The sequence below is a fragment of the Sinocyclocheilus anshuiensis genome, unplaced genomic scaffold (assembly GCF_001515605.1).
Source record: "Sinocyclocheilus anshuiensis isolate Anshui unplaced genomic scaffold, SAMN03320099.WGS_v1.1 scaffold1503, whole genome shotgun sequence".
Classification (NCBI taxonomy): Eukaryota; Metazoa; Chordata; class Actinopteri; order Cypriniformes; family Cyprinidae; genus Sinocyclocheilus; species Sinocyclocheilus anshuiensis.
Genome location: NW_015554170.1, coordinates 92,357 through 104,275, shown reverse-complemented (window position 1 = coordinate 104,275; position 11,919 = coordinate 92,357). Strand labels below are relative to the sequence as shown.

General features: G+C 37.8%; 1 protein-coding gene across 1 annotated transcript in view; it reads left to right on the top strand.

The window, feature by feature from the left end:
* Positions 1-2,946: 2,946 nt before the first annotated feature.
* The window catches only part of LOC107670926 (low-density lipoprotein receptor-related protein 1-like), a gene marked incomplete at its 3' end in the record, with an annotated part of 97,609 nt that continues 88,636 nt past the window's right edge, over positions 2,947-11,919 (top strand). The window contains exon 1 of the mRNA XM_016463748.1: positions 2,947-3,384. Coding sequence (XP_016319234.1) covers positions 3,288-3,384 — 97 coding nt within the window. The remainder of the gene's footprint in view (positions 3,385-11,919) is intronic.

Here is an 11,919-nt window from a genome sequence, read left to right as displayed (position 1 = left end):
AATCATTTCGTAGCTGCCTTTTATGGTTATGGTTAACATTCCTGTTTTTCATGTTTACATAAAGGCACTAAGCCCAAGACATCTTTAAAAAGACAGCACACAATAACAGCAAAAAAAATTGAATTTGCACTCATTTATTTTTCTATTTTTCATCATTTGAAAGTTTAAAAAATGTAAATGTATATTGTGTTTTGAATGGACATGTTCATATTTGAAATCACGTTTTTTTTTGTGGAAGTTTTCCTTTCATTGCAATCTTTCACTGTATTATAATAAACTGACAATGCCACATTATTGCACGGTATTGGTCTTATCAAATAACATATTTGAAAATCCATAATTGATGAGATTTTGCTGTGAAAGCCCACTAAAACTACAGGTGCATCTCAATGAAAAATCATCACAATTAAAAGAACCAAAGACTTAAACTACTTCAGTCTGTGTGCATTGAATTTATTTAATACACGAGTTTCACAATTTGAGTTGAATTACTGAAATAAATGAACTTTTCCACGACATTCTAATTTATTGAGATGCACCTGTATATGCAGTATTCTTCTCTAAAGAGTATTTCACTCAAATAAACCACTGAAAGCATAGCTTTCACATTTGTTGGAATTCACAGCACATAATTTCCCTGTGGGATTGCTTATTAATAATGTTCATTCTACATTGATGCACTGTAGGGGGAAAACAAACACAAAATGCCATATAAATGCATTCCAAGGCTGCAAAGTATTAGTTGACACCCAGACTTATACTTCCAAAGCACAGGCCAAAGATCCAAAGACTGTTATTTACATGTGATTTTGCTTGGGATATTTAATGTTATGCCCTAAATATAAACATATCCATCTGCTGACTGAAACTAGAATAAAGGTTAAATATATTATTCTGTTTCTTGTTGGGAAGCTTATGCAGAAGTGTTTTTGGATTCTAAATGCCCTGAATTAGGTCAGTCTTAAGCACCTTTGCATTCTGTGAGGAAAAAAAAAAAAAGTACAAAAACAGAAAAGGTGATTTCTGCCAGGGCATTATTCATTCAATTGGACATTTCCTTTTACCCTAAAAAAAAAAAATCCTTCATATTAACACCGTGCATTGTGCCCTATTTTTACAGAAACATATCCATCTGCTGACTGAAACTAGAATAAAGGTTAAATATATTATTCTGTTTCTTGTTGGGAAGCTTATGCAGAAGTGTTTTTGGATTCTAAATGCCCTGAATTAGGTCAGTCTTAAGCACCTTTGCATTCTGTGAGGAAAAAAAAAAAAAAGTACAAAAACAGAAAAGGTGATTTCTGCCAGGGCATTATTCATTCAATTGGACATTTCCTTTTACCCTAAAAAAAAAAATCCTTCATATTAACACCGTGCATTGTGCCCTATTTTTACAGACTTTTCTTAGAGTGTGTAGAATTTTGTTTCGTTTTTTGCAGACCTAAAGTTGTTATTTACTGCTGTAGGTCACATGAGATTCTGGGATAAACTGATTTAGTTACACAACAGGATTTGAGCTGAGCTCCGAGTGCATGGTATCCTTATGGAGAAAAGGAATAATTGTCCCAAATGTTGCCAGCTAAGTGTCTCCTTTTTTTTTGTTTGGAAGTCATTCAAAGTATTTGTTTATTTTTGAGCCCTGAGCAAAATAAAGGCTGTTTCTCAATCCATGCACATGTTTATCCCAGTGTTTATTAGGCTACCCAATTGGTTTTGGTTTAGATGTCTTTTCCCGTTATAGAAACAATAAACAGCTCAAATATGTCTCACATTTAGCTTTCAAACTAAAAAATAAAATGTTGTTTATATGTGTTTTTATTGATATATTATTCTTGATTACTAGATGACTCTCAGTGATCAGAACATACGTGAAAATTAAACTGGGCTACTAAAAAGGATGCTAGAGTCTGCTCTGTTTCATTTATTTTAATTGTTAATTTCTTTCTTTCTTTTTTATGTAAAAAAAGGAGAACGTTTTCTGTGAGTGTGGTTAGGGTTACGTTTAGAATAAGATCGTTGCTACAGCTGTGAAAACATTTCCCCCTGACATGCAGTTGTAATTTGTACTTTGTCCTTAATTAATATCATTATCATCATCATCATTAACAATAAATAACGAGAAGATCCATCGTTAAAGTGTAGCAACATTAAATGTAAAATTCCATAAAAGTTCAAGTAGGCTACCACAAATATTGATCCCTTTACTCAAACTAAGTCATTTCAGTATAACCTCTTTTGGTGTTTATGTTTGTAAATTAGACGTAAGCTTCAATGGCGTCGTTAAAACTCTCAAAGTAGTCAGTTTCGCAATAATAAGTCTCTAATCTTTCTGATGCATAACAGGTGTCGTATTTCTCGGCGTCGACTCAACGCATGCGGCGCTGATTGGATGAGACCCTTTGTCGACGTCACATGAGCCAATGACGAAGCTCCGCGCTTGTCCATCGATTATCACGAGGATAGAGCGCTTCTCCTGACGTCACAGAGCAGCCAGTCGAGCAGATTCATTCTCGCGAATCGGTTCTTTTGAACAGTTTGTTCATCGGTTCTTTTACGTCCACACGTGATATTTTCATGCTTCAAACATAATGATAAATATATCTGTTTGTTAAATTCGAGCTTGGCACTCATTTTGTGGCAGACCTGACTAAATTAGCGGTGCAGTAAATTTGTATTACTATTATTTTATTATAATAGCTACAACCATTCCTATTAAAACGGGGAGATGTTATTTTTAATTGAATGTATATATATATTTTTTTATATAAAATGTGTATATAACATTATATCGAAGGATTTGATATGTCCACGCAGTATCAAATCTCTTGAGAAACGGCAGGGCAGTTGGATTTTTTGAACCGAACTCGCGAACCGGTTGATGCAAAAGTGAACCGGTTCACGAGTCCGAACATCGCTAGTTCAGGATTGGACCGCACATTTCGCCCAATCTGGGTTACCAGCAGCAACAGAGGGAATCGGCGCACATTCATAGGTGTCATTGGCACTGAGCGGAGCGCTGGCTGTCATCCTCAACAAAGGAATGGTTTGAGCGCACTGTCTCCGTGGTGATGCCGTGTATCAGACATATATCATCCATAGGTTGTGCCATGCATTCAAGGAATAGGTGAATCGCGCGTGCCAGAAGAAGCCTTTTGCGCCAGTGTGCGCATTTGGAGAGGCGCATCAGCCGTGATCAGACTGCAGCTTTACTGGATCATTGGACCTTGCGTTTGCATTTTATTTTGCTCTTTTGTTCCTGGCCTTCCCCCCCCCCCCGTTGAAATATAATGTTGCGCTTCACAGCTGGCAGGCTGCTTGTCGGATTGTTCTTTTTGGGTTTTTTGCACAGTTCGGAGGTGGTTCTTCCAGCAAGGGCAATAGATGGTGAGTGTATTTGGCATGTGTATCATCATATAACACCCACTTTGAATTCTGCATCTGTTGCCGTGCATGTAGACATCATATCAATACGGAGCATCCTTTGAGACCCAAACTGCGTTAAATCGGAGTTTCTTTCGCTATCCGAACCGAATGTCACCAGTAAGAAAAAAGGTAGATGGCAGGTCTCATTATGGATTAGATAACGGCTTACGTTGAAGTAGCCAGCGCATGAATCACATAACCAGCTCAGGAGTGCAGATGCATTGATAATCAATGGATGAACCATCACAGCGCACATGCCCAGAATACAACGTGACACATGCAACTTTTTTCACATCATGTGCACTGATCTTGCACCAGACAGAATGTCTGTTATTGACCATTTGGAGGTGCAAATATATAAATAAACATAAAGTTGTGAACCTAGAACTTAAACTGCGTTTTGCAGAAGAGGCAGTGTCATGTCCAGCTATCATTTAGATGAGGTCTAGTCCTCGTTTAATGAAGGAGCTTGTTTGTTCAGATGTGTTTTGTTGAATCAGAACTCTCTCATCTGCAGTCCACCAGGCCCTCTCCATCAATGACATGCATTTGTACAGGAAAGGACGGAATGGTGATCTTTGGACTGAAATGCATTTTGGATTGCTGCTTCTTTGAGCCTTCACGTCTCTTTGAAGGCTTTGCTGTCTGTCTTATTATTTTTACATGCACGGTCTGTAGCTACTGAAGCTCAGAAGGTGAAGTGCTTTGAGCAGACACATGAGCTTCAAGATGCAAGATTTGTGATATGGATATATTAGGAATCATCTAGAATTGTAAGACAGTTGTTCATTCTGCTTTTAGTGCTGGAAATGCTGTTCTGAAGTCAACCAATTGATGATGAATGTGCGTTTGAACTTGTTTGTGTGCAAGCACAAACCACAGACTTCTTTGTTTCTATATAAAGCTCCTCATAATTACTACAGACTGTTCTTGCTATGGATGAAATACTTCATGCTTCTTCAAAACTTAAAAAAGTAACACTTTTTATTAATTATTTTGACATTGAGAACGTCCCAAAGGGAGATTTTGGAAGATTGAACTAACTTACAAAGTTAGTCTACAAAGTATCTTCGCATACATACTAACCTACATACATATTTATCTCATTGTTTTGCTATTGAGTAAACCTAAAACATTTTCTTAAAGGTATAGTTCACCCAAAAATGAAAATTTGCTAAAAATGCACTCACCCGCAGGCCATCTAAGATGTAGATGAGTTTGTTTCTTCATCAGATTTGTAGAAATATAGCGTTCCATCATTTGCTCAGCAATGGATGCTCTGCAGTGAATGGGTGCCGTCAGAATGAGAGTCCAAACAGTTTATAATAACATCACAATAATCCAGTCACACTGCAGTCCATCAGTTAACATCTTGAGAAGCCAAATTCTGTGTGTTTCTGTCATTACGATTGCTTATTTAAGGCTAAAATACAAGTCCTCTATTCATTGTTTTTTTTTTTTTTGTGAAAAAGTTGTCTTGTCTGAATCAGGAGAGAAATATGCACAGATCAAGAAGTCCAGAAACAGTCCAGAGCAGTTCTAAACAAATATGTGGCTGAAATTTGATGTGAGAGGACAGGCAGCAGGGGATGGACTTTTTCAATGGAGGAAGCATTATTATGGATTATGGACACCATAATAGCAATAGTTTAAATTTAAAAGACCTTAATGATGGATTTATTTATTTTATTTAAAACTCTTCAGAGAATCCATTGGTGAGCAAGTTACTGTATATAATGTTAAATTTCTCCATGTTTCTAACAGACTTCAAAGTGCAGTTACATTGTTTTGCCATTACGAATGAAAACATGTTTATTAGTTTGAGTAGACCTAAAACATTTTCTTAAAGGTGTAGTTCACCCAAAAATGAAATACTCTGACTATAACACAGTATTTTCTCACAATGGCCGTTTTAGGGCTGTATAGAATATGCATTCTCACTGAGCTGAAAGACTTCATGTTCAGTGGCTGGCTAAGCTCATCAATGGTGTTAATTAAGGGGCCCCTATCAGAGAAGTACACAGAAGGTTGCTGTTGTCTCTGGGGTCCTTTGAGGTGACGCACACTTTCGTCTCCCTCTTAAAGCAACCTCCAAAACAAGGAATTAACATACCAAAATTCTTTCAAAAGTATCGTCCAGTTTAAAGCATACCCTGAGATGACAGGCAAATGTATAGTTTAATTAATAGTGAGTAATGACAGACAAATATTTTAAGATGATCAGTTATCGCTCACTTGGCTGTGGTCCAAGATCTGTCGGCCGTAGATAGATAGATAAAAAAAGATAACAAAAAAAACCAATTATACATTTTTTATGACTTTTGAATTAATTTGGCATAAAATTAGTTTCACTTGGGTGAAGCTGGAGTATGTAATGTTAAAATACATGGTCGTATCCCAGCTTAACATGCAAGTATAAGAAAGCAATTTGTCCTCTGAAAAGTGCAAGCATTCTGACTCCGTCAGACACCGTCTAAACATTCCGAGCATCTCAACGCCAACGCTGAGTTTGGGGAGCCTTTTGGAAAATAGTTATTATTTTTGCAGTTCCGTTTGGTGATGTTAGTGATGCAGAAATTGCACTTCATTTTAGCAATTTATTGTACAGCACAATTGCTCTCGTTGAATTGTGTTATGTATATTTTGCCATTATGTAGGCCATCCAGCCATATATGTTCTCCAGAAAAACCAGAACTGCTTATCCTGACCAATGTGACTTTATAGTGGATGTTTTGGTTGAAACTGAGTAGAGACTAAAGGGATAATTTATTCACCGTTCTATAGATCTAATCTTATGGCTTTTCTTCTCTCATAAAACACAAAAGGAGATGCCCCTGCAATTACAGTGACAACATATGATGACTAAAATCCCAAAAGTTGTTCATACGACCCATGCGCTATATTCCAAGTCTTCGGAAGCCATATGGTTGCTTAGTGTGAGAAGCAGACCAGCTGAGAGGATAAAGATTTTTTTTTTTTTCCACTTGAGTCCGTTCAGCCAGTTTTGTTTGCAGCCAATGTCTGTAAATTTCCTGACAAGTAACCTACTCCCTAAGGGGTGGGCATTTCAAGAGTTTGAGCTGATAGGAAACTCTTAATAAGAGCTGAAGAGATATTATACTGTACACGTTCTGCACAGCCCAGGAAAGACAGAGAAAGGAGGAAATAAACAAGGTTGAGACAGACGAGTGTGTTCCCCACCCCCAACCTCAGTCTCCTTCACTCAACTGTGAAACACATCTGGATAGGGAAAGGTCATTTGTTTGGAAGTATGCATGTGGAGAGGGTGGAAAAGAGGGTGGATATTCTCTCAAACACCCTTTAAACAATGATCGAACCCTTAGGCTCTTTGTGCATTTGTTTTGAAAAAGATGTTTGGTGGAGAAACCTGCAATCACAGAAATGTGAAATATCGGAAGGAAGGAAGTAGCATGGATTGGGGAAGGGTGCATATGAGACCTTTGAGCTGATGTAAGATGACAGGAGAAAGACTGAGCTGCTCTTCCCCCTCTTTTATCCGTCCTCCCCCTCGGCTGTGTGGGTAGTGTTGCATGATGTGCTTTAATGATCTTAACTAGATAATTAGGTTTGGTGTGTGATTAGGGCACTTTGTTTATTCTATAGATTTAAAGCTAAACTGGAGATGGAAAATCTGTCATCACTAACTCAATTTGTATGACTGTCTTTCTTCTGTAGAAAGTAAAAAAGGAGAAATTTTGAAGAATGTTCACACTGCTCTTTTCCATACAATAACAGCAGTAATGACCAGGGACTGTTAAGCTCTAAAAAAGACACACACACACACACACACACACACACACACACACACACACACACACACACACACACACACTATAAAAGTATAAAAAAAAGTGACTTTTATGGGTTCCCAGTCATGGAATCTAAACAACATCAATGGAAAAACATGCCTCTACTTACATTTTTGCAAAACACAAATGCATGAATTTGTCGAATTCAAAACTAGTTTCGGCAAAAAACCAACAACTTTTATTCCTTTTCACACAAATTATGATGACAGGCAGAGATTATTAGTTCATAAATACTTATTTTTGCAGTTTCTTGCACAATTCTGTTATGACCTCAAAACACTTTTATCATAGCGCATGATTTCTGAACCAATTTTGATGTTTGCATCACATGACCAACTCCATATACAGTATATGGATTTTCTGACATAACATTCTTTTTTGGTAGTTCACTTGTTACAGCATTGCGCTTGCGATACAGAGAGCTCTGATATGAGTCCCATGAAACACAAGCCATGATAAAAAAGCTTAAGCACTTGTAGAAGCCGGATAAAATTACACGGTTGCTTCAGCAGGCATATTCTCACATTTGCTTTTGTTAAGACTATTAGTTAAGACACTAGACATTTCATTTCCAAACTGCCAAACTAAAACTAAAACAGATAAAGCTAAACTTACTTTTTATGCCACTCATTGATCATTTCACTTCGAAAATGTGTACACTGTAAAAAGTAATGAGTTGAACTTACTTGGAAAACCTGTGGAAACTGATTGCCTCAAATTTCTCAAGCAAATTAGTTTATAATTTTTGAGTTAATAAAACTTACTGTAACTTTGTATAGGTAACTTGTGTATATGTATAGGTTACCAGAAAACTTGAGTGTTGCTAACTCAATTTGACAAGTTCAGCCAACTTAGAGATTTAAGTTAAGCTTAGTACACAGAACTCAAACAAAACAGTTCTCTTAACAAGTCTGCTTTGTTCACATTACTAGACAAATGTGTGGAAACAGATTGCCTTAAATTTCTCAAGTAAGCTGTACTCAAAACTTGAAGTTGTTAATACAAAGACAGAAAACAGATTGTTAGCACAACAATAGGGCATTTATTTGTTTAAAACAATGTTACTTCAAGTCATTACTTTTTAGGCATGCTATCAAATCAACAATTTAACACTGTAAGAAAAATTGCACATACTGCACTCAGGAAATAAATAGAAAAAAAAAACATCAACATCCCTTTTATGACACCTTGTAAATCTAGATTCACCATTTTCTAGAATTACCTTTTTCTAAATCAATAATGATCAATCATGAACAATTACACTGAAAAATGCTCCATCACGCCACAATGACATCTTTCTACATCAGAAGATTTTTCAGAGATTGCATTCTAGGTTCAGCCATTGAATGAAATCAAAGGTGTCCTTCAGTACTGGAGGATACTATAATTTCATAGCATAAATCCAAGTCCAAAGAGCAGGCATATCTTGGGGAGGATTTTCCAGATCATCCAATACAATTGTACCTTCCAAAATTATTGCAGTAGATGAACAAATTTGTAAAAATCAGTTATGTTTACTCGCTTTTCTTAAGTAGATTCAGTGATTACTTTTTACAGTGTAGAAACATGCAAGAATCAACATAATATCAATTTGCATTGTTTTTCCAATAGGGCTGGACCAGATTATTCAATTATACGAATATTCGTTTGGTGGGTTGACATTCGATTTTCAATTTTGAGATTCGAATATTCTTTTTTTTTTTTAAAGGTTCTCATTCGCGCTTGAATATGAATCGGCCATGAGTGAACGTCATGATTCAGTTCATCTGGAAGAGAAGATAAAAATGCCGAAGACCTTAGCTGTGTGGGAGCACTTTAAATTGAGTGAGGTTTTTAAAAACGGAAGAAGGAAAAACTCAGTTTATAAAAATACCCGTGTACGTGTGGACATGGCCTTAATGTAAAAAAAAACTGAGCTGCTTTTATCCGCCATGTTAATCAGTAATTTTACACATGATAAAAACGTGCACTTAATTTGCTTGGAAAATATTTGCGAATATGGCAGTCATAAAAAAACGTACAGTAGTACAGCCTAATAATAATTTGTCTATATTAAAAGTATTGCTCTTAACAGACCTGTGTGTTTTGTATCACTAGTGCAGTGTCCGTTCTCGGAGCATGTAAGCCCTGCCTGCGTGAGGCGCGCTGCTTCCGGCTGGTGCTGTTCTGTAGTTTATTAAGTTTATTAATTCTGAACGTGTCGCGAGTCCATATTGCACCAAAATGCGACACTGCACTCCCTTGGGTCCGCAGCAACACACCCGCCACGCGTGAAGTCGACTGGATGAACGGTTCTCGACATAATAAAAATGTAAACAGACAGACAGACACACAGAGATTCCTGCCTTTATTACACCATGTCTACACGCGCCGCAACAGCTAAAGTCTGTCTACACTGGACGCGAAAACGCGACCGTTGAAAATCATTTGAAATTTGTGTCAATACGTCATAAATAGAACACAGCAGCAGTTTACTGTCGGGAATTTGTTGTGTCGCGACGCGCTGCATCCAGCATCACTGATTATAATGAGTTCTATAGTATTTTGTCGCACCCCGCCGTCCGCGTCCGTTGTAGACACGGTGTTAGAGAGAAGAATATGTTCAGCCCCCTCCCTCCGAAGCTTTGAATATTCGGTGTTGATTACTACCGAAGCTTCGAAGCTCAAAAAATGGTATTCAGACCAGCCCTATTTTCCAATGAGCCTGGGTTGAATAAAAAAATAAAAATATATATATATTTTTAGATTATTTTTGCATCCACCCCAACCCCTCCCCCAAATATTTCTATATATATCTGATATATTTCATTTAAAAATTTTCTGTTATATTTCAGCAATAGCTATTTGTGAGTACAACCTCTAAAAGACACTCACGATCACAAAAATAATAATGTTTGTAAAAGTCATGGAAATGTTTGGTCAAAAGTTTTAAAATAGGTCGAAAATAGTCCTTATGAATTATATACCAAATCCTCTGAAGGCATACATTAGCTTTAAGACTGAAGTTGTTATTCCCCTCCAAACGTTGCTTTCCGATGTTTCCACATACTCAAACTTGGTGCATGAAGACACAGTGTGCCAGGTTTGATGGCAGTGACACCAAACAGTTCTTGTGTCTCTCACAGCCAAATTGCGCCACCCAATTACTAGAGATTTGAGAACTACTGCACAGACATTCGTTAACATATCTCCCTCTATGTTCCTCTAAAGAAAACAAGCAATACAAAGATGGACTGACATAAGGGTGAGAAATAATGATGAACTTTCATATTTTGGCTGAATTATCCTGCTGAAAACTGCCTAAGCCTAAGCTGGTTTGCCCATCTAATTTGGTTTAAGCTGGTCTTCTAGCCAATATTTAGCTGTCCAGGTAGTTTGTCTCCCTGTTTGACCAACTAAAAAAGTGCCCCAAATCTCTCTAAACCTAGCCAGCAGACCAACCTGATTAAGATGAGGTTTAAACTGGTTTAAGATATTTTTCAGCAGCATTATTCCTTAGGAAAACAAAGCAGCACGCCACACTTCAGAAGTTCTGTGATGACCATCTCAGCGTTTGCCATCTTTAACGTGTTAGTGAGGGTGAAGACTGTTTTACCAGTGTTCATGGCAACAGAGCTGTTCTTGGAGCTCACAGGGCTGGAAACACTGAGCTCACAGGGCCATAGCTGTCACATTACTCAGACGCTCGCTCACTCAGCCGTCAGCAGGCAGAGATGGAGGAAAACACTGAAGCTAGAGCTGAGGGAACGTTCATGCAGAGAGACTGTCGTTGCGTCCCATAAACGTTGAGCTGTCTGAGATTTGGCTTTGTCGGAGCAGATAAGGCTGAGGCAGGGACAGAATAAAAGTCTTCCTTTGAAAATGGGGTGAAAGAGTGGAGTGTGCTGCTTAGAGGAAAAGCCATTTCCATCTCACTTCTGTAGGGTCGTGGTAGGGGGTATTGATTCCTCAAATTACCACTGATTGGAAAGAGCAAACACACAGTTGCTTTGCTAACATCCAGTTTACAGCTGCTGGTTGTTCTTTCACTGTCGATTGTGTTGATGATGGATTTGAAATTCACTCATTTTCCAGTTAATTGAACGTTTAAGTTGATAACTTGCATGCTTGAAATGTTCTGAATGTCTGAAATGAAATTGTGATGTAAATGAGTATTGAATATCCATTGTAATTATATAGCTATTGAGTTACCCAGAATGCAACAATCCCATCTCTACCTGAAGTTCAATGCTTGAATCAGTTGCATTTTTAATTTGGCTTTGTGTTTGTACAGAAACCTAACATTTTGAGGTTTAAAGTCCACTGCCAGTAAATACTTGACTAGACTCGACTGGTGTCTAAACAGGAGGCTATAATGGGTTTTTGAGACAGCCTGTAGGTCTATAGCTCACCGCTCTTAATGTGACGCCACAGTGAATTTCAAGTTCCCTTTCATGGGAACTTCGAGCTGCGTCCTCTAGGGGTCGCTATGGGGGACGCCTCGTCGTGACCCGTGTCTGAAGCATACATTGAAAAAAACACCAACTCGTTGGCCGGCGACAGCCATGACGTCACTACCGGTGCGACTATAGTATAAATAGGCGCCAGGAGCACACATCATTCTCTTCTTTGTCTTCATTGACTGTTTTGTTTGAAGCGTGCATTTCTGTGGTAAGAGCGATCTTTA